This window comes from Anguilla rostrata, chromosome 9 (assembly GCF_018555375.3).
Source record: "Anguilla rostrata isolate EN2019 chromosome 9, ASM1855537v3, whole genome shotgun sequence".
NCBI lineage: Eukaryota > Metazoa > Chordata > Actinopteri > Anguilliformes > Anguillidae > Anguilla > Anguilla rostrata.
Window position 1 is genome coordinate 51150955 of NC_057941.1, and position 26399 is coordinate 51177353.

The 26399-nt window shown below is 35.2% G+C and overlaps 7 protein-coding genes across 7 annotated transcripts; all 7 read left to right on the forward strand.

Moving 5' to 3' along the window:
- The first annotated feature begins 347 nt into the window (after positions 1-347).
- On the forward strand, positions 348-1738 carry LOC135262455 (olfactory receptor 52K1-like). The gene has a single exon (XM_064349475.1). It carries the CDS (start codon positions 348-350, stop codon positions 1320-1322), a length of 975 nt encoding a protein of 324 aa, XP_064205545.1. The 3' UTR covers positions 1323-1738.
- Positions 1739-3845: 2107 nt separating this feature from the next.
- Positions 3846-4827, forward strand: LOC135262456 (olfactory receptor 51F2-like). Its single transcript, XM_064349476.1, has one exon. It carries the CDS (start codon positions 3856-3858, stop codon positions 4825-4827), a length of 972 nt encoding a protein of 323 aa, XP_064205546.1. The 5' UTR covers positions 3846-3855.
- Positions 4828-6956: 2129 nt separating this feature from the next.
- On the forward strand, positions 6957-8096 carry LOC135264318 (olfactory receptor 1F1-like). Its single transcript, XM_064353180.1, has one exon. It carries the CDS (start codon positions 7125-7127, stop codon positions 8094-8096), a length of 972 nt encoding a protein of 323 aa, XP_064209250.1. The 5' UTR covers positions 6957-7124.
- Positions 8097-10151: 2055 nt separating this feature from the next.
- On the forward strand, positions 10152-11148 carry LOC135262457 (olfactory receptor 51F2-like). The gene has a single exon (XM_064349477.1). The coding sequence runs from the start codon at positions 10183-10185 to the stop codon at positions 11146-11148; it is 966 nt and encodes a 321-aa protein (XP_064205547.1). The 5' UTR covers positions 10152-10182.
- A 2467-nt stretch (positions 11149-13615) lies between these two features.
- Positions 13616-15501, forward strand: LOC135262458 (olfactory receptor 1E16-like). The gene is made up of 2 exons (XM_064349478.1): positions 13616-13747; positions 14472-15501. The coding sequence occupies exon 2, from the start codon at positions 14530-14532 to the stop codon at positions 15499-15501; it is 972 nt and encodes a 323-aa protein (XP_064205548.1). The 5' UTR covers positions 13616-13747; positions 14472-14529.
- A 2896-nt stretch (positions 15502-18397) lies between these two features.
- LOC135262459 (olfactory receptor 51A7-like) lies at positions 18398-19636 on the forward strand. The gene has a single exon (XM_064349479.1). It carries the CDS (start codon positions 18421-18423, stop codon positions 19393-19395), a length of 975 nt encoding a protein of 324 aa, XP_064205549.1. The 5' UTR covers positions 18398-18420; the 3' UTR covers positions 19396-19636.
- Positions 19637-22937: 3301 nt separating this feature from the next.
- On the forward strand, positions 22938-23958 carry LOC135262460 (olfactory receptor 52K1-like). Its single transcript, XM_064349480.1, has one exon. The coding sequence runs from the start codon at positions 22987-22989 to the stop codon at positions 23956-23958; it is 972 nt and encodes a 323-aa protein (XP_064205550.1). The 5' UTR covers positions 22938-22986.
- The last annotated feature ends 2441 nt before the right edge of the window (positions 23959-26399 follow it).

Sequence of the window (26399 nt, forward strand, 5' to 3'; positions counted from 1 at the left end):
ACAAAAGCATGGAATGAGAACGTAATATTTGTATGTGTTCTATGATGTCACAAAACTGTTCACTGAAAGTATGACAAAGGAGAATTCACAGAATGTTCTGCAGTCACTGATTCATCAGGTTGAATGAAACCTTGGAATTCTGTCTCTTGATTTTTTTGTTTGAGACACACAAGACAATACAATTTGAGCATGTTTATGTTTCTAAGTATTTGACAAACCACACATTGTTAACTGTGTAGTGTTTGATAAATTCATTACGGTAGGTTAGCCCATTTTTTCTTTATTTTCAGGTCCTAAGGGGCTGTTCTGTCAAAAGTGAAAGACAGCGAAGAGCCAACAAACCTACGATGAGCCCCCTAAATACAACCTCTTTCATTAACGCCACCATTGTGCATCCTGCATTCTTTTTCATAAGTGGATTGTCCGGTATTCCCCACACAAAATACTTCTACATGTTCTTGTGCTTTGTTTATACTCTGTCTGTACTGGGAAACACTTTTGTCATGTTTGTGATTTACACTGACCACTGTCTTCACAGTCCAAAATACATTGCAGTGTTTAATTTGGCTGTGTCTGACTTGTGTGTAAGCACTGCAATTGTTCCTCCAGTGATTGACACCTTCCTGTTTAAATCGCAGTTAATCTCTTATGAGGCCTGCTTGTCTAATATGTTCTTTGTTTTTGCGTTTCTCACTATGCAGTCTTTCACTCTCACAGTTATGTCTTATGACAGATGTGTCGCTATATGCTTTCCACTGAGATACAATGAGATTATTACAAACAAATCAATGCTGGTGATCACAACAATATTTTGGATTATTGCAGGACTGGGCATTCTCATACCTGTAATTTTAATCAACAGACTGTCATTCTGCAAATCCATTGTGATAAACAGCTTTTTCTGTGATCACGGACCCACATTCCGTTTAGCATGCAATGACTACACTCCAAATATTGTGATGGGTGCAACTCAGCCTGCTCTGATTTTCTGGCTTCCATTGGTGTTCATAACAGGAACATACATTTGCATAGCCAGAGCGTTGTTGAAAATTGCAACAGCCTCAGAGCGACTTAAAGCCATGAAAACCTGCACCTCTCATTTGATCTTGGTGGCTGTGTATTATTTTCCTATATGTATCATCTATGGAGCAATCGGCTTCATTGTTCACCATAACATCAGGATTATCAACGCATCTCTGTCGATGGTCTTGCCGCCTATGCTTAATCCAATCATTTACTCACTGAAGACAGAAGAATTCACAGAATCCATTAAAAAGCAGTACAGAAGAAAGAAGATACACTTAACTGTATTTAATAAATGAATACATTTTTTAATCACAAATGATTGGCTGGAAAGTTTAACCATGTTCATTTAATCATGTTCACTGGCAAGTTTAACCATGTTCAATTAACTGTGAACTGTAAGAGCAATTGACAAATTTAATCAAATGAATGGGAATACAGTGATAGATAGTTAAAGTTGAATTAACAAACTGGACATTTTACTGTGTCCAACTTTTCTGCAGATTGAAAATATGTCAAGTTTCAAACATATGCGACATGTGTTTACAAATCAAAACATAGGTACTCATCCTTACTCTGAACTGTGTTGTATGGGCTGCATAATCCCTACCACCATCACTACCAGAGGGACATAGAAGTCAATTGTAAACTAAAAAAATGTTTTTATAATAAAAAAAAATCCTCATAATCATTATGAACTACTGTATGCAATGAATACCTAATAATAAAAGAGCTACAAAATGTAAGTCTGAAATGTTTTGTTGGTTTTGTTTGTTAATACTTTTTCTTCCCTCTTTGCTGAATCCCCAGTTTACCTATATGTTTATGTGCATAAGCATGGGAAAATTAAAGAAATCAAAAAGCTTCAATGGGAGAAATATGTATCCAGTGATCATGCTTTTACTCAAACTTCCCCAAGTTGTATTTTGTAAAGACAAGCTCCAGCTCATGAGCTGGGAGCAGTTCAGCGCGATGGGTTATATCGGTACAGAGGTTTTGCTATATTGACCAAAGGAAAATCCATCATGACATATTATGGGAACATACGAAAGAAAACTGAGAAAATCGCTAAAATGTCCATGATGGAACACAAAATGGAGAAGTCGTAAAAGAAATACGAAGTGCAATATTTAAAAAAAAATAATTTATTTTGTCATCCAGCACATTTCTGCCTCTCTTTCTTCTCATACAGTGCCTTCAGAAAGTATTCAGACCCCTTCACTTTTTCCACATTTTGTTATGTTACAGCCTTATTCTAATTGATTAAATTTATTTGTATTCTCATCAATCAACACACAATACCCCATATAACAAAGTGAAAACAGGCTTTTAGAAATTTTAGCAAATTTATTAAAAATAAAAAAACTGAAATATCACATTTACTCAAGTATTCAGACCCTTTTCTATGTTTTCTATGACTAGTACATATTTTTACATCAGCATTAGATTGTTCAGGTCAGAATATTCTAATCACATATTTGTGATCACACCCCTAAAAGCATTAATGATTGGCTCAAAAAAAGCACACACAATCAAGTGTTATCATTGCATCATGGTTCATTCATTTTAAACAATTCTTTACCAGTTCTTTTACCCTAATGAGTTGACACTACAGAGTATAAAAACTACAGCATAAGAACCTTGCTGTTCATACACATTCCACAATCAAGTCAAGAGATGTACATCTACTAATGCAACATACTGTTATGCATTAGTTTCCTGACTTTAGAAAAATATTCTTGTACATGATTTTTCCATTTACTGATAACGTTTGTGGCCTGGACAGTTAGTCGACAATTTTTGGTAAGTATTAGCAGTACCTTAATGTATTTCTTTATTCATATAAACTAATGTGATGCCATTCACCATCTAGCTTGATGTGCATAGCAATAAAATCGCTTTGAATATGGATTGTAAAACAATTATTGTATGCATTTTTTTAAGTAAAAAAAGCATATTGAAGAATTTCAATTTTGAGCAAAAACATTTCATTGAATATTTTGACATGATGATGTTCAATGTTAAAAAATTTCCTTGTTAAAAATATGCTTTGCACTATAAATTGATAATAATTGTTTAACACATCTTTTAATAGAATCTGTTCTATCAAAAAGATATATTTTTCAGGTGTAACTTTCTTTCATAAGAATACAAAACATTACAATCCATAAATATTGCCATTGAAGTTGTATGTATGGGAGACAAAAATTTAACTGTGAAACTAGCTCTTGCTTTCAAAGATCAAAAAATGAGAATGTAATATTTGATATTATATTGTTCCAAACCTTTCCTATTTAAAATTCCTGAGCAACAAACGTAAAATATCAAATATTTCTACATATATCCAATACATTGTTGATCATTTTTGTTGCATCGTTCTGATAGAAGCTACTACTGCAAGGCATATCTGAAAAACAATTTGTCTTTTATTTAAATACAAAACATTTTAGTCTATGCGGATGGTCATGGGTGAAAACTTTAATTGTAAAACTTGCTTTCAAAGAAAAAAGACTGAATGAGAATGTAATATTAGTATGTGTTTTATGATGTCACAGAAGTGTTTGTTGAAAGTATTACAGAAGAATTCACAGAATGTTCTTCTGTCACTGATGAATGGGTTAAATTAACTCTTGAGATTCTGTCTTTCGACTGTTTTGTATGAGACACACTAGAACAGTATATGTAACTATGCATTTGACAAAACACACATTTGTTAACTTTATAGTGTTTGAGAATTTCATTTCTGCAGGTTAGCCTATTTTTCTTTATTTTCAGGTCCTAAAGGGCTGTCCTGTGAAAAGTGAGAGACAGTGAAGAGCAAACAAACCTGCAATGAGCTCCTTAAACTCAACCTTTTTAAACACCACTATTGTGCGTCCTGAGTTCTTTTTCATAAGTGGTTTATCCGGTATTACCCACTCAAAATACTTCTACATGTTCTTGTGCTTCGTTTATACTCTGTCTGTACTGGGAAACAGTTTTATCATGTTTGTGATTTACGCTGACCACTGTCTTCACAGTCCAAAATACATTGCAGTGTTTAATTTGGCTGTGTCTGACTTGTGTGTAAGCACAGCCCTCGTTCCTCCATTGATTGACACCTTCCTGTTTAAATCACAGTTAATCTCCTACGAGGCCTGCTTGACTAATATGTTTTTTGTTTTTTGGTTTCTCTTCATGCAGTCTTTCACTCTTACTGTTATGTCTTATGATAGATTAGTTGCTATATGCTTTCCACTGAGATACAATGAGATTGTGACTAATAAATCAATGCTGGTGATCACAACCATATTATGGATTATTGCAGGACTGGCCGTTCTCACACTAGTACTTTTTGTTAACACACTGTCATTCTGCAAATCCATTGTGATAAACAGCTTTTTCTGTGATCACGGACCCACGTTTCGATTGGCGTGCAATGACAACACTCCAAGTTATGTGATGAGTGGGTCTCATCCTATTCTGATTTTCTGGCTTCCATTACTTTTCATAACGGGGACATACATTTGCATAGCCCGAGCGTTATTGAAAATTGCAACAGCTTCAGAGCGACTCAAAGCCATGAAAACCTGCACCTCTCATTTGATCTTGGTGGGTGTGTATTATTTTCCTATATGTATCATCTATGGAGCAATCGGCTCCTTCGTTCATCAAAACGTCAGGATTATCAACACATCTTTGGCGATGCTCTTGCCACCGATGTTAAATCCAATCATTTATTCACTGAAGACAGAAGAATTCACAGAATCCATTAAAAAGCAGTACAGAAGAAAGAAGATACACATCACTGTATGGAATAAATGAATAAATGTTTTATTCACAAATAGCTGACTAGTAAACTTAAACATATTCATTTTACATCCAAGGTTTCCAATTAACTGTGAACTGTAAGAGCAATTGTAAAATTAAGTCCAATGAAGGAGAATACTGTGATAGAGTTGAATTTACACACTAGCCATTTTACTGTGTGTCTGTCGTTGCTGCAGACTGGAAACATGTCAAGTTTCAAACGTAGGCGAGATGTATTTATGAATGAAAACATAGGAACTCGTCCTTACTCTTACTACATGAACCCCACCACCACCCCTACCTGAGGGACACTGAATTTGATTACAAACTGAAAAAAATGCCTTTATGATTAATAGAATGTTCCTCATCATCATTATGAATTACTGTATGCAATGAATCCCTAATGCGATAATAAAAATAAAAAATCTACAAAATGTGAGGCTAAAATATTTTGTTGATTTTGTTTGTTAATAATTTTTTGCGCTCTGTGTTGAACTCCAATTTTACCTGTATGTTTGATTTGCATAAGCTTGAGTAAATTAAAGACAAAATTGAAAAGCTTCGATTGGGGAAAATACATCTTCAGCTATCATGCTTTTACTCAAACTTCACAAAGCTGTGTTTTGTAAAGACAAGCTCAGGCACATGAGCTGGTGGCAGTCTAGAGCAATGGGGAGATAAAACATCTATCAATGCTGAAAAGTTGCATGGAGGAAAATCTCCTTGGGGGCAGGTAATATATGAGCCAGTGCTGTATTTCAAAACCATATATTGCAAAACTATTTTCTTGAAATAAAGGACACAATTGAATCAATTTCAGTGTTTGTATGTGTAAATTATAGCGAGTTTGTTATATTGACGAAGGGAAAATGCATCGAGACATACAGTATTATGGGAACGCTCAGCATTAGAATGTTCAGGTCAGAATATTCTAATCACATATTTGTGATCACACCCCTAAAAGCATTAATGATTGGCTCAAAAAAAGTAAACACAATCAAGTGTTATCATTGCATCATGGTTCATTCATTTTAAACAATCCTTTACCAGTTCTTTTACCCTAATGAGTTGACACTACAGAGTATAAAAACTACAGCATAAGAACCTTGCTGTTCATACACATTCCACAATCAAGTCAAGAGATGTACATCTACTAATGTAACATACTGTTATGCATTAGTTTCCTGACTTCAGAAAAATATTCTTGTACATGATTTTTCCATTTACTGATAACGTTTGTGGTCTGGACATTTAGTCGACAATTTTTGGTAAGTATTAGCAGTACCTTAATGTATTTCTTTATTCATATAAACTAATGTGCTGCCATTCACCATCTAGCTTGATGTGCATAGCAATAAAATCGCTTTGAATATGGATTGTAAAACAATTATTGTATGCATTTTTTTAAGTAAAATAAGCATATTGAAGAATTTCAATTTTGAGCAAAAACATTTCATTGAATATTTTGACATGATAATGTTCCATGTTAAAAAATTTCCTTGTTAAAAATATGCTTTGCACTATAAACTGATAATAATTGTTTACCACATCTTTTAATTATCAAAAAGATAAATTTTTCAGGTGTAACTTTCTTTCATAAGAATACGAAACATTACAATACATAAATATTGCCATTGAAGTTGTATGTATGGGAGACAAAAATTTAACTGTGAAACTAGCTCTTGCTTTCAAAGATCAAAAAATGAGAATGTAATATTTGATATTATATTGTTCCAAACTTTTCCTATTTAAAATTCCTGAGCAACAAACGTAAAATATCAAATATTTCTACATATATCCAATACATTGTTGATCATTTTTGTTGCATCGTTCTGATAGAAGCTACTACTGCTAGGCATATCTGAAAAACAATTTGTCTTTTATTTAAATACAAAACATTTTAGTCTATGCTGATGGTCATGGGTGAAAACTTTAATTGTAAAACTTGCTTTCAAAGAAAAAAGACTGAATGAGAATGTAATATTTGTATGTGTTTTATGATGTCACAGAAGTGTTTGTTGAAAGTATTACAGAAGAAGAATTCACAGAATGTTCTTCTGTCACTGATTAATGGGTTAAATTAACTCTTGAGATTCTGTCTTTCGACTGTTTTGTATGAGACACACTAGATAATAAATCTGAGCTTGAACAGAACAGTATATGTAACTATGCATTTGACAAAACACACATTTGTTAACTTTATAGTGTTTGAGAATTTCATTTCTGCAGGTTAGCCTATTTTTCTTTATTTTCAGGTCCTAAGGGGCTGTTCTGTGAAAAGTGAGAGACAGCGAAGAGCAAACAAACCTGCAATGAGCTCCTTAAACTCAACCTTTTTAAACACCACTATTGTGCGTCCTGAGTTCTTTTTCATAAGTGGTTTTTCCGATATTCCCCACACAAAATACTACTATGTGTTCTTGTGCTTTATTTACATTTTGTCTGTACTAGGAAACACTTTTGTCATGTTTGTGATTTACGCTGACCACTGTCTTCACAGTCCAAAATACATTGCAGTGTTTAATTTGGCTGTGTCTGACTTGTGTGTAAGCACAGCCCTCGTTCCTCCATTGATTGACACCTTCTTGTTTAAATCACAGTTAATCTCTTATGAGGCCTGCTTGACTCATTTGTTTTTTGTTTTTTGGTTTCTCTTTATGCAGTCTTTCACTCTCACTGTTATGTCTTATGATAGATGTGTCGCTATATGCTTTCCACTGAGATACAATGAGATTGTGACAAATAAATCAATGTTGGTAATCACAACCATATTATGGATTATTGCAGGACTGGCCGATCTCATACTTATAGTTTTTATCAACAGACTGTCATTCTGCAAATCCATTGTAATAAAAAGCTTTTTCTGTGATCATGGACCCATGTTCCGTTTAGCATGCAATGACAACACTCCGAGTTTTGTGATGAGTTGGTCACATCCTGTTTCAATTTTTTGGCTTCCATTACTGTTTATAATTGGGACGTACATTTGTATAGCCCGTGCGTTATTGAAAATTGCATCAGCTTCAGAGCGACTTAAAGCCATGAAAACCTGCACCTCTCATTTGATCTTAGTGGGTGTGTATTATTTTCCTATCTGTATCATCTATGGAGCAATCGGCTCCATCGTTAACCATAACGTCAGGATTGTCAACACATCACTGGCGATGGTCTTGCCACCAATGTTAAATCCAATCATTTACTCACTGAAGACAGAAGAATTCACAGAATCCATTAAAAAGCAGTACAGAAGAAAGAAGATACACATCACTGTAATGAATAATTAAATAAATGTTTTAATGACTAATGACTGACTGGCATGTTTTAGTATGCTCATTTTTATCCAGGCCTATAGATCATCTTCTGACATACAAACAATTTAGTATGTCTATCACCTATGCAATAACTAATCCATAATGCTTACAGTGTCCATTTTAAATATGACAAACACTTTTATTCATATTAAATTCATGGTAAGGAAGACATTGGTCAATCCATGCCTATGTGTTCTTTTACCTCCAATTGAGCTAGATTTAATTGCCTTATTATTCATAAATGTATATGCATTATTATTGCAAGTTACTCATAACAAACTCAATACAAAAAAGAAATGATATCTCAACAAAACGTGTTTTCAACGTACAAAAATGGCAGGTTATTATTCATACAAAGCACTATCTCTAAGTCATTAAATAAAACCGGCTAAATTTTGGCCTACTGTTAAAAGTGCTGACAATAGAAGAATGAGGCCATCTTACAACAAGCAATATTAGCTATCTTAGGTCACACAAATTAAACAAGTCCTATTCCAATTCATTGCTGCCCATGTTTGCTGAGTTATTTAATGCTGCTTGGCTCTGTTGTTTTTTCATCCTACCGTCTGAGGAGAAAGTGGTCATTCAAACTTTGTGTCACGTTAATGTGTCAAATAACAAAAATTGCCTCATGGAAGAAGACATCATTTAAATAAATGTTTTGAACAGCAGATCAAAAATTAAACCCCAGAAAGGATATGTTTAAACTGGGTTTACGGGTTAATTTCCCAAAATGTAGTAGTTCTTGTATACATCCTGTAAATGTAGAGGATGTTTAACCCTTAGAATATTCCTTTTCTCCAATGTTTTTTTTTCTTCTAAAAATTCTACTGTAAATCAGTGTTCTAGAACTCCATTGCTTTCAATTACCAGCAGTGATTGTTACACCAGCATTAGAATGTTCAGTTCAGAACATTCTAATTACATATTTATGACCTCACCCCCTAAAGGGTTCACAAAAGGCTTGCATTAAAAGTACACACAACCAACGGTTATCATTATCATTGCATCATCATTCATTCATTTTAAACAATCCTTTGCCAGTTCTATTCCCCTTATGAGTTGACACTACAGAGTATAAAAACTACAGCAAATGAATCTTGTTTATCAAACACATTCTATAATCAAGACGAGAGATGTACATCTACTAATGCAACATACTGTTATGCATTAGTTTCCTGACTATAGAAAAAGATTCTTATACATGATTTTTCCATTTAATGCCAACATTTGTGTTCTGGACAGTTAGTCTACAATTATTGGTAAGTATTAGCAGTACTTTAATGTATTTTTTATTCATATAATCTAATGTGATGCCATTCACCAGCTAGCTTGATGTGCATAGCAATAAAATCACTTTCAAAATGGACTCTAAACCTATTTTACTATGCATTTAAAAAATTTAACAAAAGAATATTGAAGAATTTTAATGAGGAGCAAAAACAAATTCCATTGAATGTTTTGATACGATATTGTTCCAAACTTTTCCTTTTTAAAATTCCGAAAAGACAAACGTAAAATATCAGGAATTTTTATACATATCCTTTTCACTATAAATTGTTGATCATTTTTGTTGCAGCATTCTGATAGAAGCTACTACTGCCTGGCATAACTGATATAACAATTTGTCTTTCATTCACATATAAAACATTATAGTCTATACAGATGATCATGGGTGAGAACTTTAACTGTAAATCTAGCCCTTGCTTTCAAAGACAAAAGGGTGGAATGAGAATGTAATATTTGTATGTGTTCTATGATGTCACAAAGGTGTTCACTGAAAGTATGACAAAGAAGAATTCACAGAATGTTCTGCAGTCATTGATAAATAGGTTGAATTAAGCTTTGGAATTCTGTCTCTTGATTTTGTCATTTGAGACACACAAGATAATACATTTTGAGCTTGTATGTTGCTAGGTATTTGACAAACCACACATTTGTTAACTTTGTAGTGTTTGAGGAATTCATTTCTGCAGGTTAGTCTATTTTTCTTAATTTTCAGGTCCTAAGGAGCTGTTCTGTGAAAAATGAGAGACAGCGAAGAGCAAATAAACCTGTGATGAGCCCCTTAAATTCAACATTTTTAAATGCCACTATTGTGCATCCTGCATTCTTTTTCATAAGTGGATTTTCCAATATTCCCCACACAAAATACTACTATGTGTTCTTGTGCTTTGTTTATGCTCTGTCTGTTCTGGGAAACACTTTTGTCATGTTTGTGATTTACGCTGACCACTGTCTTCACAGTCCGAAATACATTGCAGTGTTTAATTTGGCTGTGTCCGACTTGTGTGTGAGCACTGCACTTGTTCCTCCATTGATTGACACCTTCCTGTTTAAATCACAGTTAATCTCCTTTGAGGCCTGCTTGAGTAATATGTTTTTTGTTTTTTGGTTTCTCTTCATGCAGTCTTTCAGTCTCACTGTTCTGTCCTATGATAGATGTGTTGCTATATGCTTTCCATTGAGATACAATGAAATTATTACAACCAAGTCAATGCTGGTGATCACGACCATATTATGGATTATTGCAGGATTGGCCATTCTCATACCTGTACTTTTTATTAACCGACTATCATTCTGCAAATCCATTGTGATAAACAGCTATTTCTGTGATCATGGACCCACGTTTCGATTAGCATGCAATGACTACACTCCAAGTTATATGATGGGCGGGATTCAGCCTATTGTGATTTTTTGGCTTCCATTACTGTTTATTACAGGTACATACATCTGTATAGCCCGTGCGTTATTGAAAATTGCAACCGCCTCAGAGCGACTCAAAGCCATGCAAACCTGCACCTCCCATTTGATCTTGGTGAGTGTATTTTATCTTCCTGTATGTATTAATGCTGCGATGGGTTCCATTCACCCAAACATTAGAATCTTTAGTACGTCGCTGGCATTGGTCTTGCCGCCTATGCTTAATCCAATCATTTACTCACTGAAGACTGAAGAATTCACAGAATCCATTAAAAAACAGTACAGAAGACATAAAATACATATCACTGTAATGAATAAATGAATAAATGTTTTAATCACAAATTACTGACTGGTATGTTTTAGCATGTTCATTTTTCCATACGCTCCAATTAACTGTGAACTGTAAGAGCAATTGGCAAATAACGTCCAATGAATGGAAATACAGTGAAAGATAGTGAGAGTTTAATTAACACATTGGAAATTTCAATGTGTGTCCATCGTTACTGCAGACTGAAAACATGCCTGTTTTTTTAGTTCCTTTGGCTCTATTGAGATTAACTGTCATCATCCACCATGGGATTAGTAACTATACAAATTCTACATCTTACAGTGCGTCCTTAAACCCATTTGCTGTTAAAAGCAATCAACAATATTTGTAGTAAGACTTTAAGGAGTAAGATCACAAATGCATGATTAGGATGTTCTTAACTGAATATCCCAATGCTGATGCACCAATCATTACTGGCAACTGAAAATGATGGAGTTTAAGAACACTGAGATAGAATATTGAAAATGCATTCCAAAAAACCTGCCCATCAAAAGGTTAAGGAAAATCAATCATAGAAGGAACATGAGATATGGCTATCTGGCTAGTCTGTGATAATATATGTGGTCATACTTTTTATTGTGCCCACAGGACTAAAAGGCCATCAATTTCAGAGTTCCTGAATAGCTCAGCCAAGAAAGGCACCCACCACCAGTGCAGGCTGGGAACTGTAGTTTACACGTTACAAGTCAGAGGCTAAGATACGTTACTACCTAATTACAAACAACAGGGACAAACAGGAGATGGAGCTCAGTACTGCCAGGGTGTGGTTTGGTGGAAATCGGTGTAACAGGTGCCAGGTGTTCCTGTTGTCACACACTGATTGTCATCTGTAGTCAAATTCTGCTTGGCCTATGGGAAATGATATAATTAACCCCTAAACAAGTAGACAAAAGAAGTCTGTGTATCTCTTGTTGCGTCCTGATTGGCTCACCAGGCAACCAATCATATATGAGCCAACGTTGCTGCGAAATGGTAAAATTAAAGTGTACAATAAAATCGAAAGCCGAAATCTCAGGATGAGTTACCTGTCTGACCCTCAAATTGTTCTGAACATTGAGAAGCATTGATGAGCAGTCTTGCAGAGTAAAAATATGAGATTTTTTATTTTATTGTACCTTTTATTCCATTTAACCTGCAGTTTGGAACACCTACTCTGCACTGATCATTGAAACCTCTGTCTCTGATTTAGAATGCGGCAAGCAAGCAGGTGTTCCCCTCCAAAGCACATGATATCAGCTATTGCTTCTTATTATTCCAATGTTCACAAGATAGCAGGGTATAATAATAATAAAAAATAAATAAATAAATAAATAAATAAAATACTACTACTACTACTACTAGTACTACTAATAATAATAATAAAATACTACTACTACTAATACTACTACTAATAATAATATCAATAATAATAATAATAATAATAATAATAATAATATATTATTATTATTGTTTTAAATTGATTATTATTATTATTATTATTATTATTATTATGATTATTATAAATGTTATTTTATTACAGCTTTTTTTTTTTTTACATGTGGCAAATAAATGTTTTCACTGCTATTTCAAATGGAAGTGTGACAATAATTTAAAAGTAGAATACAAAAGTACAAGTTGTGAAGAGCAATGATAACAACTCAAAGGACTGTCCCCAGTTTGAATCCCAGCCACTGGGGCCTTCCTGCGTGCAGGTCTCAAGATAGCAGGGTATAATAATAATAATAATAATGATAAAAATACTACTACTACTACTACTGCTACTACTACTACTACTACTACTACTACTAATAATAATAATAATAATAATTATTATTATTATTATTATTTTAAATGTTACTATTATTATGATTATTATTATTATTATAAATGTTTTTTTATTTGCAGCTGTTTTTTTTTTTTACATGTGGCAAATAGGTTAGGCTAATTGGAGAGTCTAAAATGCCCATAGGTATCAATGTGTGAGTGAATGGTGTGTAGGCCCTGCAATGCATTAAGCAGCTGTCCTGGGTACATTTTTGCACACTGCATGATAGTATAGGTGGTTTTATTTTCTTGTGGGAAGGCAAGGTGATCACCTTTTGTATGTTGCTTGCCTTGGCAGATTTTCTCTTTTCTTTGTGTGGCTTTGCCATTCATGGAGCATGTTAGACCCTGAGAATATTCCTTTTTTTTTGCTTCAAAATTCTAAGCCAGTGTTCTAGAACTCCATTGTTTTCAGTTACCATCACGGATTATTACATCAGCATTAGAACGTTCAGTTCAGAATATTCTCATCACATATTTGTGATCTCACACCTTAAAGGGTTAAAGAAAGGCCCTCAAAAAAGCACACACAATCAAGCCTTATCATTGCATCACAGTTCATTTATTTTAAATAATCCTTTGCCAGTTCTTTTACCCTAATGATTTGACATAAAAACTGCAGTACATGAACCTTGCTTTTCGAACACATTCCATAATCGAGAGATGTACACCCTACTAATGCAACATACTGCTATGCATTAGTTTCCTGACTATGGAAAAATATTCTTGTACATGATTTTTCCATTTAGTGACGACACTTGTGGTCTGGACAGTTAGTCTACAATTATTGGTAAGTATTAGTAGTACCTTAATATATTTCTTTATTCATATAATCTAATAATAAATGTGATGCCATTCAACAGCTAGCTTGATGTGCATAGCAATAACATCACTTTGAGAATGGATTCTAAAACAAATGTAAAATATTAAATATTTCAATACTTATCCTTTGCACTTTTCATTATTAATCATTTTTATTGCATCGTTTTGATAGAACCTGCTACAGCCAGGGGTAACTGAGAAAAAATTTGTCTTTCATTTAAATACAAAACATTATAGTCTATACAGATTGCCATGGGAGTTGTATGTATGGGAGAGATTTAACTATAAAACTAGCTCTTGCTTTCAAAGACAAAAAATGGAATGAGAATGTAATATTTGTATGATCCACGATGTCACAAAAGTGTTTAGTATGTTCATTATGACAAAGAATAATTCAAAGAATGTTCTTCATTCACTGATCACTGGGATGAATGAAGACTTGCAATTCTGTCTCAATTTTTTTGAGACACACCAGATAATAAATCTGAGCTCGTTTATGTAGATAATTATTTGACAAACCACATATTGTTTACTTTGTTTAAGAAATCTATTCCTGCAGGTTAAGGTTAAAGTTAAGGTTAGTGTGTACTTTATTGTCTTCCAAGGGAGAAAACTGTCTTGAATCAGAGAGATCCTACTGCATAAAAGAAAATCAGGATATCTCACTAAACCCATTTTTTCTTTAATTTCAGGTCCTAAAGGACAGCTTTTTCAAAGTGTGAGAAAAAGCAAAGAGCAAACAAACCTGCAATGAGCCCCCTAAATTCAACCTTTTTTAATGCCACTATTGTGCATCCTGAGTACTTTTTCATAAGTGGTTTGTCCGGTATTCCCCACACAAAATACTACTATGTGTTCTTGTGCTTTGTTTATACTCTGTCTGTTCTGGGAAACACTTTTGTCATGTTTGTGATTTACACCGACCACTGTCTTCACAGTCCGAAATACATTGCAGTGTTTAATTTGGCTGTGTCTGACTTGTGTGTGAGCACAGCAATCGTTCCTCCATTGATTGACACCTTCCTGTTTAAATCACAGTTAATCTCTTATGAGGCCTGCTTGACTAATATGTTTTTTGTTATTTGGTTTCTCTTCATGCAGTCTTTCACTCTCACTGTTATGTCCTACGATAGATGTGTTGCTATATGCTTTCCACTGCGATACAATGAGATTGTGACAAATAAATCAATGCTGGTGATCACAATCATATTATGGATTATTGCAGGACTGGCCATTCTCACAGTAGTACTTTTTGTTAACACACTGTCATTCTGCAAATCCACTGTGATAAACAGCTATTTCTGTGATCACGGACCCACATACCGTTTAGCATGCAATGACAACACTCCAAGTGATGTGTTGAGTTGGACACTTCCTGCTCTGATGTTATGGCTTCCATTACTGTTTATTACAGGTACATACATTTGCATAGCCCGTGCGTTATTGAAAATTGCAACAGCTTCAGAGCGACTCAAAGCCATGAAAACCTGCACCGCACATTTGATCTTGGTGGGTGTGTATTATTTTCCTGTATGTATCATCTATGGAGCAATCGGCTCCTTCGTTCACCATAACGTCAGGATTATCAACACATCTCTGGCGATGGTTTTGCCGCCTATGCTTAATCCAATCATTTACTCGCTGAAGACGGAAGAATTCACAGAATCCATTAAAAAGCAGTACAGAAGAAGGAAGATACAAATCATTGTAATGAATAAATGAATGCATTTTTCAATCACAATTGGCTGACTGGTACTTTTAAGCATGTTCATTTTTCCACACACTCCAGTTAACTATGAACTGTAATAGCAATTGGCAAATTGAATCAAATGAATGGGAATACAGTGTTAGATAGATCTGCAGAATTTTATTTACTGCAGAAATTTTACTGTGTCTATCTTTGCTGCATACTGAAAACATGCCTTTTTATATCGCCTTTCTCTCACTTTACTTTGAACTGTGGGCATCTTCCTTGGGTTCACTTACTCTGTGAATGCTGTATCATACAGTGCGTTCTTAAACCCATTCGCTATTAAAAGCAATATCAGCGATGTGGACTATTTGTATTAACCTTTTATGGTGTAAGATAAGGCCTGGGCCAAGGCTAAAAGAAGTAATGATGCCGGTGACTAGATTCAGTAAAGGGCATTAAGAAACAAATGCACAGAATTGATAAAAAATACAAAAAGTGATTACTACCTTCATTTAATAAATGAAAACCTTAATGATCCGAGTACATTTTGGAAGTTGATTAAATCCTCATCAGGGTCTATGACACCCTCTACTCTTCCTGATCTTTTAAAGGTAAATCAAAATGAAATAAAGGGTACGCATAACATAGCAGATGTGTTTAATAAGCATTTTATCAATGCAGGCTTAGCCACTCTCTCAAATCTCCCTGTAGATGGTAAAGACAGTGTAGCCACCCCCCTAAGTTGCCCAGGAAATAGTTTAAATTTTCCCCTATTTCTCCCACTCAAGTTTATGAAGCTTTATCAAGTCTTGATTGTAAAAAGTCTGCTGGTCCTGACCAAATTGAGCCTTATTTTTTAAAAACAGCAGCAGATCTGATTGCGAGACCCATTGTCTCCATTTTTAATCTTAGTCTTACCAGTGGTTTGATCCCCAGCTCCTGGAAGTCAGCATTTGTCCTTCCTTTATTACAGCTTTTTTGTTTTACATGTGGCAAATAAATGTTTTCACTGCTATTTCAAATTGAAGTGTGACAATAATTTAAAAGTAGAATACAAAAGTACAAGTTGTGAAGAGCAATGATAACAACTCAAAGGACTGTCCCCAGTTTGAATCCCAGCCACTGGGGCCTTCCTGCGTGCAGGTCTCAAGAGAGCAGGGTATAATAATAATAATAATGATAAAAATACTACTACTACTACTACTGCTACTACTACTACTACTACTACTACTAATAATAATAATAATAATAATAATAATTATTATTATTATTATCATTATTTTAAATATTACTATTATTATGATTGTTATGATTATGATGATTATGATTATTATGATTATGATTATTATTATTATTAATAATAATAATAATAATAATAATAATAAAAATGTTTATTTATTTGCAGCTGTTTTTTGTGGCAAATAGGTTAGGCTAATTGGAGAGTCTAAAATGCCCTTAGGTAAGAGTGTGTGAGTGAATGGTGTAGGCCCTGCAATGCATTGGCTGATTTTTTTTTTTCTTTGTGTGGCTTTGCCATTTATGGAGCATGTTTAACACTGAGAATATTCCTTCTTTTTGCTTCAAAATTCTAAGCCAGTGTTCTAGAACTCCATTGTTTTCAGTTACCATCACGGATTATTACATCAGCATTAGAACGTTCAGTTCAGAATATTCTCATCACATATTTGCCATTTATAAAGCACGTTCAGTTCAGAATATTCTCATCACATATTTGTGATCTCACACCTTAAAGGGTTAAAGAAAGGCCCTCAAAAAAGCACACACAATCAAGCCTTATCATTACATCACAGTTCATTTATTTTAAATAATCCTTTGCCAGTTCTTTTACCCTAATGATTTGACACAACAGAGTATAAAAACTGCAGTATATGAACCTTGCTTTTCGAACACATTCCATAATCGAGAGATGTACACCCTACTAATGCAACATACTGCTATGCATTAGTTTCCTGACTATGAAAAAATACTCTTGTACATGATTTTTCTATGCAGTGATGACTCTTGTGTTCTGGACAGTTAACCTACAATTATTGGTAAGTATTAGCAGTACCTTAATGCATTTCTTTATTCATATAATCTAATGTGAATGCATTCACCAGCTAGCTAGGTGTGCATAGCAATAAAATCACTGAAAATGGATTCTAAAACAATGATAATATGTGTTTTAAAAAAGAAACAAAAGCATATTGAGTCATTTTAATGAAGAGCAAAAACAATCTTCATCACATATTTTGACATGATAATGTTCTAAAACATTTCGTGTTAAAATTAATGAAAGACAATGTAAAATATTAAATATTTCAGTATTTATACTTTGCACTTTACATCGTTCATCATTTTTGTTGCATCGTTTTGATAGAACCTGCTGCTGCCAGGCGTGACTGAGAAACAATTTGTCTTTCATTTAAATACAAAACATTATAGTCTATACAGATTGCCATGGGAGTTGCATGTATGTCAGAGAGAGTTTACTAGACTAGAAAACTAGACTAGAAAACTAGCTTTTGCTTTCAAAGTCAAACGAATGGAATGATAATGTAATATTTGTATGTTCCACAATGTCACAAAAGTGCTTAGTATGTTCATTATGACAAAGAATAATTCTCATAGTATTCTTCATTCTCTGATAAATTGGTTGAATGAAGACTTGCAATTCTGTCTCAATTTTTTTGAGACACATAAGATAATAAATCTGAGCTTGTTAACATAGATAATTATTTGACAAACCACATATTGTTTACTTTGTAGTGTTTAAGAAATCAATTCCTGTATGTTAAGGTTAAGGTCATGGTTTACTTTATTATCTTCCAAGGGATAAAATCAGAGAGATCCTACTGCATAAAAGAAAATCTTTTTTTTTAAATTTCAGGTCCTTAAGGACAGCTTTTTCAAGGGGTGAGAAAAAGCAAAGAGCAAACAAACCTGCGATGAGCCCCCTAAATTCAACCTTCTTTATTAATGCCACTATTGTGCGTCCTGAATACTTTTTCATAAGTGGTTTTTCTGGTATTCCCCACACAAAATACTACTATGTGTTCTTGTGCTTTGTTTATGCTCTGTCTGTACTGGGAAACACTTTTGTCATGTTTGTTATTTACAGTGACCACTGTCTTCACAGTCCGAAATACATTGCGGTGTTTAATTTGGCTGTGTCTGACATGTGTGCAAGTACGGCACTCGTTCCTCCATTGATTGACACCTTCCTGTTTAAATCACAGTTAATCTCCTTTGAGGCCTGCTTGACTAACATGTTTTTTGTTTATTGGTTTCTTTTCATGCAGTCTTTCACTCTCACTGTTATGTCCTATGATAGATGTGTCGCTATATGCTTTCCACTGAGGTACAATGAGATTGTGACTAATAAATCGATGTTGGTCATCACAGCTATTACATGGAGTTTTGCTGCACTGTCTGTTCTCATTGCTGTGGGTTTTATCAGCAGACTGTCATACTGCAAATCCACTGTGATAAACAGCTATTTCTGTGATCACGGACCCACATACCGTTTAGCATGCAATGACAACACTCCAAGTGATGTGTTGAGTTGGACACTTCCTGCTCTGATGTTATGGCTTCCATTAATGCTTATTACAGGTACATACATCTGTATAGCCAGAGCGTTGTTGAAAATTGCAACAGCGTCAGAGCGACTCAAAGCCATGAAAACCTGCACCTCTCATTTGATCTTGGTGGGTGTGTATTATTTTCCTGTATGTATCATCTATGGAGCAATCGGCTCCTTCGTTCATCATAACGTCAGGATCATCAGCACATCTCTGGCGATGATCTTGCCGCCTATGCTAAATCCAATCATTTATTCACTGAAGACAGAAGAATTCACAGAATCCATTAAAAAGCAGTACAGAAGAAATAAGATACACATCACTGTAATGTATAAGTGAATAAATATTTTAATCAATGTAGTATTCCACTCTCAGTATCGCTGTTAATGGGAGTATCCCATGAGGGGGCTGTTATTAATAACAGGGAGCCGTTATTAATTATTAGTTGAATTAAAGGTGCAATGGGGCAGTGACAATAGATCTGCTGGTTCAAATCCCAGATGAGGCACTGCCATTATGCCACTGAGCCGAATAATTAACCTGTATTGCTTTGCTGAATGTCCAGTTATACGAATTAAAAATGTACAAAAATGCTAGTTGTCTGAGTTGCTTTTTTTGAGGACGCTAAAGCAAATACATTTGAATAAATAAAAAGTGCAGCGCTGTTGTCTCATCCATTGAACGCATGTTTAGACTAACGAGCTGAAGGATGAGAGTGGTCTCACGGGCATGTGTGTGTGCAGCTGCTTCGTCAAAGTCCTCAAGAGTCGTTAGAAAAGAAAAGAGTCAACATCTCTTCATTAGCAGCGCATTTAAAACTCAAACTCCCAAGATAGCTGTGCTGTCTGATAATACGCAGTCAGACAGGTGCTCAAAGACAGCAGGCTAATATTATCCTTTTTTCGTAGAGATGTGTGACAAGCCTATTAAATCCCTTAGATGCCCTTCCTGGCCCATTCATCTCTAAACCAAATTAATTTGCATAAATTTGGATTGGGATGGCAGTTACGGCTTGGCAAGGCACGCCCCATACTTGTACAGACTTGAGAGTTTGGCACTGTTCAGGGTTTCCAAAAGAAATAACCACGATAACCACAGACTCTCAGCCCTTAAAGACATTGCTTCTGTACTTTCTCACCTCATGTCAACACGGAATTCGGATAAAACGTCACACGTCCACACAATAAAGCCACAAATTTGGTTAATATTTTTATATAATTATTCTTCTCATTTAAAAAAATGTTTTTTTGTTGCCAATCTCGTCATCACAAACGCTCCAGTCCCACAAATCAATAACTCTCCCCACTCGACCTTTAGCTACATTTTCTGCGAATAACAGTATCTGGTCAAAGTAGTCTGATCTAGCCAATTGATGGATACTCAGATACACAAGCAAAATGAACAAACGGCACCTGCCCTAATCAGGTAGTCTACCTTCTTTCAAATACTGAGCAAACAACAACATTATAGAATGTGTTGCTTGAATCCTTTTGGGTACAAAAATACAGCCACAATTTATACAGTTTTATACAGTTTGGGGCATTTCGACCCAGTTTCGCGTTAGCAAGCTTGGTAATGGTGCCTGCTTAGTCGACGGAGCAAGAGTAACATGAGTGAAGACGGCAGTGAAATAAGTCACCCAAATCTGTATCACACCTAACGCTTTCAGATATTCTGACAAAATGTAATCAGAGCCGGACCTAGGATATTGGTGGCCCTAAACAATTCTGTGGGATGCGTTCGAGGGGGAGCGGGGTGCGGGGGGTGGGGGTGGGCGGGGTGCTGTACTTCTTACATTACATTGTTATGCAATGTTCTGTTGCCATGCCATTTTAACTTTATACCGCTAATTCCGCGATAGGGGATGAATAACGTAATTACAATTATTTACCTTAGATAAACATTCTGCTTGGCCAATGGGAAAAATATAATTTACTTCTAAAAAAATAGACAGGAGAAGTCTGTGTATCTCTTGTTGCGTCCTGATTGGCCCACCAGGCAACCAATCATATATGAGCCAACGTTACTGCGAAATGGTAAAATTAAAATGTACAATAAAATTGAAGGCCTAAATCTCAGGATGTGTTGCATGTCCGACCCTCCAATTGGTATGAAAATTGAGAAGCATTGATGAGCAGTCTTGCAGAGTTAAAATGTGAAATTTTTAAAATTTATTGTACCTTTTATTCCATTTCACCTGCAGTTTGGAACACCTACTCTGCACTGATTATTGAAACCTCTGTCTCTGATTTAGAATGGGGCAAGCAAGCAGGTGATCCCCTCCAAAGCACATGATGTCAGCCATTGCTTCTTATTATTCCAATGTTCACAAGATAGGAGGGTATAATAATAATAAAAATAATAATACTACTACTACTACTATTAATACTACTACTACTACTACTACTAATAATAATAATATAAATAAAATACTACAACTACTTCTACTACTACTACTAATAATAATAGTGATTATTATTATTTTAAATTATTATTATTATGATTATGTTCCTTGCCTTGCCTGATTTTTTCTATTCTTTGCCTGCCTTTGCCATTTATTGAGCATGTTTAACCCTGAGAATATTCTATTTTTTCTATTTCCTCAAAATTCTAAACCAGTGTTCTAAAACTCCATTGCTTTCAGTTTCCATCACAGATTATTACATCAGAATTAGAATGTTCAGTTCAGAATATTCTCATCACATATTTGTGATCACACACCTTAAAGGGTTAAAGAAAGGCCCCCAAAAAAGCACACACAACCAAGCCTTATCATTACATCACAGTTCATTTATTTTAAATAATCCTTTGCAAGTTCTTTTACCCTAATGATTTGACACAACAGAGTATAAAAACTGCAGTACATGAACCTTGCTTTTCGAACACATTCCGTAATCGAGAGATGTACACCCCACTAATGCAACATACTGCTATGCATTAGTTTCCTGACTATGGAAAAATACTCTTGTACATGATTTTTCCATGTAGTGATGACTCTTGTGGTCTGGACAGTTAGTCTACAATTATTGGTAAGTATTAGCAGTACCTTAATATATTTCTTTATTCATATAATCTAATGTGAATGCATTCACCAGCTAGCTTGATGTGCATAGCAATGAAACCACTGAAAATGGATTCTAAAACAATGATAATATGTGTTTTAAAAAAGAAACAGAAGCATATTGAGTCATTTTAATGAAGAGCACAAACAATCTTCATCACATATTTTGATATGATAATGTTCTAAAACATTTCTTGTTAAAATTAATGAAAGACAATGTAAAATATTAAACATTTCAATATTTATACTGTGCACTTTACATTGTTCATCATTGTTGCATCGTTTTGATAGAACCTGCTGCTGCCAGGCGTGACTGAGAAACAATTTGTCTTTCATTTAAATACAAAACATTATAGTCTATACAGATTGCCATGGGAGTTGCATGTATGGGAGAGATTTAACTATGAAACTATCTTTTGCTTTCAAAGACAAAAAATGGAATGAGAATGTAATATTTGTATGATCCATGATGTCACAAAAGTGTTTAGTATGTTCATTATGACAAAGAATAATTCAAAGAATGTTCTTCATTCACTGATCACTGGGATGAATGAAGACTTCCAATTCTGTCTCAATTTTTTTGAGACACACCAGATAATAAATCTGAGCTCGTTTATGTAGATAATTATTTGACAAACCACATATTGTTTACTTTGTTTAAGAAATCTATTCCTGCAGGTTAAGGTTAAAGTTAAGGTTAGTGTGTACTTTATTGTCTTCCAAGGGAGAAAACTGTCTTGAATCAGAGAGATCCTACTGCATAAAAGAAAATCAGGATATCTCACTAAACCCATTTTTTCTTTAATTTCAGGTCCTAAAGGACAGCTTTTCTAAAGTGTGAGAAAAAGCAAAGAGCAAACAAACCTGTAATGAGCCCCCTAAATTCAACCTTTTTTAATGCCACTACTGTGCATCCTGAATACTTTTTCGTAAGTGGTTTGTCCGGTATTCCCCACACAAAATACTACTATGTGTTCTTGTGCTTTGTTTATGCTCTGTCTGTTCTGGGAAACACTTTTGTCATGTTTATGATTTACGCTGACCACTGCCTTCATAGTCCAAAATACATTGCAGTGTTTAATTTGGCTGTGTCTGACTTGTGTGTAAGCACTGCACTTGTTCCTCCATTGATTGACACCTTCCTGTTTAAATCACAGTTAATCTCCTACGAGGCCTGCTTGAGTAATATGTTTTTTGTTTTTTGGTTTCTATTCATGCAGTCTTTCAGTCTCACTGTTCTGTCCTATGATAGATGTGTTGCTATATGCTTTCCACTGAGATATAATGAAATTATTACAACCAAGTCAATGCTGGTGATCACGACCATATTATGGATTATTGCAGGATTGGCCATTCTCATACCTGTACTTTTTATTAACAGACTATCATTCTGCAAATCCATTGTGATAAACAGCTATTTCTGTGATCATGGACCCACGTTTCGATTAGCATGCAATGACTACACTCCAAGTTATATGATGGGCTGGATTCAGCCTATTGTGATTTTTTGGCTTCCATTACTGTTTATTACAGGTACATACATCTGTATAGCCCGTGCGTTATTGAAAATTGCAACAGCCTCAGAGCGACTCAAAGCCATGAAAACCTGCACCTCTCATTTGATCTTGGTGGGTGTGTATTATTTTCCTATATGTATCATCTATGGAGCAATCGGCTCCATTGTTCACCATAACGTCAGGATCATCAACGCATCTTTGGCGATGGTCTTGCCTCCTATGCTTAATCCAATCATTTACTCACTGAAGACTGAAGAATTCACAGAATCCATTAAAAAACAGTACAGAAGACATAAAATACACATCACTGTAATGAATAAATGAATAAATGTTTTAATCACAAATTACTGACTGGTATGTTTTAGCATGTTCATTTTTCCATACACTCCAATTAACTGTGAACTGTAAGAGCAATTGGCAAATAACGTCCTATGAATGGAAATACAGTGAAAGATAGTGAGAGTTTAATTAACACATTGGAAATTTCAATGTGTGTCCATCTTTACTGCAGACTGAAAACATGCCTGTTTTTTTAGTGCCTTTGGCTCTATTGAGATTAACTGTCATCATCCACCATGGGATTAGTAACTATACAAATTCTACATCTTACAGTGCGTCCTTAAACCCATTTGCTGTTAAAAGCAATCAACAATATTTGTAGTAAGACTTTAAGGAGTAAGATCACAAATGCATGATTAGGATGTTCTTATCTGAATATTCCAATGCTGATGCACCAATCATTACTGGCAACTGAAAATGATGGAGTTTAAGAACACTGAGATAGAATATTGAAAATGCATTCCAAAAAACCTGCCCATCAAAAGGTTAAGGAAAATCAATCATAGACGGAACATGAGAGATGGCTATCTGGCTAGTCTGTGATAATATATGTGGTCATACTTTCTTGTGCCCACAGGACTAAAAGGCCATCAATTTCAGAGTTCCTGAATAGCTCAGCCAAGGAAGGCACCCACCACCAGTGCAGCCTGGGAACTGTAGTTTACACATTACAAGTCAAAGGCTAAGATATGTTACTACCTAATTACAAACAACAGGGACAAACAGGAGATGGAGCTCAGTACTGCCAGGGTGTGGTTTGATGGAAATCGGTGTAACAGGTGCCAGGTGTTCCTGTTGTCACACACTGATTGTCATCTGTAGTCAAATTCTGCTTGGCCTATGGGAAATGATATAATTAACTCCTAAACAAGTAGACAAACGAAGTCTGTGTATCTCTTGTTGCGTCCTGATTGGCCCACCAGGCAACCAATCATATACGAGCCAACGTTGCTGCGAAATGGTAAAATTAAAGTGTACTATAAAATCGAAGGCCTAAATCTCAGGATGAGTTACATGTCTGACCCTCAAATTGTTCTGAACATTGAGAAGCATTGATGACCAGTCTTGCAGAGTTAAAATATGAGATTTTTTATTTTATTGTACCTTTTATTCCATTTCACCTGCAGTTTAGAACACCTACTCTGCACTGATCATTGAAACGTCTGTCTCTGATTTAGAATGGGGCAAGTAAGCAGGTGTTCCCCTCCAAAGCACATGATGTCAGCTATTGCTTCTTATTATTCCAATGTTCACAAGATAGCAGGGTATAATACTATTACTACTACTACTACTACGACTAATAATAATAATAATAATAATAATAATATGAATAATATGAATAATAATAATAATAATTATTATTTTAAATATTATTATTATTATGATTATTATTATTATTATGAATGTTATTTAATTGCAGCTTTTTTGTTTTACATGTGGCAAATAAATGTTTTCACTGCTATTTCAAATTGAAGTGTGACAATAATTTAAAAGTAGAATACAAAAGTACAAGTTGTGAAGAACAATGATAACAACTCAAAGGACTGTCCCCAGTTTGAATCCCAGCCACTGGGGCCTTCCTGCGTGCAGGTCTCAAGATAGCAGGGTATAATAATAATAATAATGATAAAAATACTACTACTACATTACATTACATTACATTACATTATAGGCATTTAGCAGACGCTCTTATCCAGAGCGACGTACAACAAGTGCATAGGTTTCATGATGTAGAGGCGCAAAAGAAACACTAGAGTGAAGTAAGGATCGTAGTGCCAGAAGTGACCACATCGATCAGGACTTCAACCCTGTAGAGTAAGCTTGTTCAGCAAGCAAGAATCCTACCAAGTACAAACTAGCACTGGAATCACACCTAATCATACAAAAACAATCCTGCCAGATACACTAACAATCAAATTATCCTAGCTAGGTACAGTGAGCTGAACTATAGGCTAGGGAGGGGTGGGGGAGAGGTGCAGCCTTAAGAGATGAGTCTTCAGTCTGCGTTTGAAAGTGGTGAGATTCTCTGCTGTTCTGACCGTCACGGGAAGGTCATTCCACCAGCGAGGGGCCAGGACAGACAGCAGACGGGAGCGGGAAGTGCAGACGCGAAGAGGGGGAGGTGCCAAGCGTCCAGAGGTGGCAGAACGGAGAGGTCTGGCTGATGTGTAGGGTCTGATGATCCTCTGAATGTACCCTGGTGCTGACCCCTTAGCTGCCTGGTATGCAAGCACCAAGGAGTTAAATTTGATGCGAGCCATAACAGGCAGCCAGTGGAGGTCAGTGAGCAGGGGGGTGACATGGGAATGTCTGGGGAGGTTGTAGACCAGACGCGCTGCAGCATTCTGGATGAGCTGCAGGGGTCTGATGGCGGATGCTGGCAGACCAGCCAGTAGCGAGTTACAGTAGTCCAAGCGGGACAGGAC

Excerpts from the sequence above, each read along its gene's own strand:
- LOC135262455 (XM_064349475.1), top strand. The coding sequence starts at position 348 with ATGAGCCCCCTAAATACAACCTCTTTCATTAACGCCACCATTGTGCAT.
- LOC135262456 (XM_064349476.1), top strand. The coding sequence starts at position 3,856 with ATGAGCTCCTTAAACTCAACCTTTTTAAACACCACTATTGTGCGTCCT.
- LOC135264318 (XM_064353180.1), top strand. The coding sequence starts at position 7,125 with ATGAGCTCCTTAAACTCAACCTTTTTAAACACCACTATTGTGCGTCCT.
- LOC135262457 (XM_064349477.1), top strand. The coding sequence starts at position 10,183 with ATGAGCCCCTTAAATTCAACATTTTTAAATGCCACTATTGTGCATCCT.
- LOC135262458 (XM_064349478.1), top strand. The coding sequence starts at position 14,530 with ATGAGCCCCCTAAATTCAACCTTTTTTAATGCCACTATTGTGCATCCT.
- LOC135262459 (XM_064349479.1), top strand. The coding sequence starts at position 18,421 with ATGAGCCCCCTAAATTCAACCTTCTTTATTAATGCCACTATTGTGCGT.
- LOC135262460 (XM_064349480.1), top strand. The coding sequence starts at position 22,987 with ATGAGCCCCCTAAATTCAACCTTTTTTAATGCCACTACTGTGCATCCT.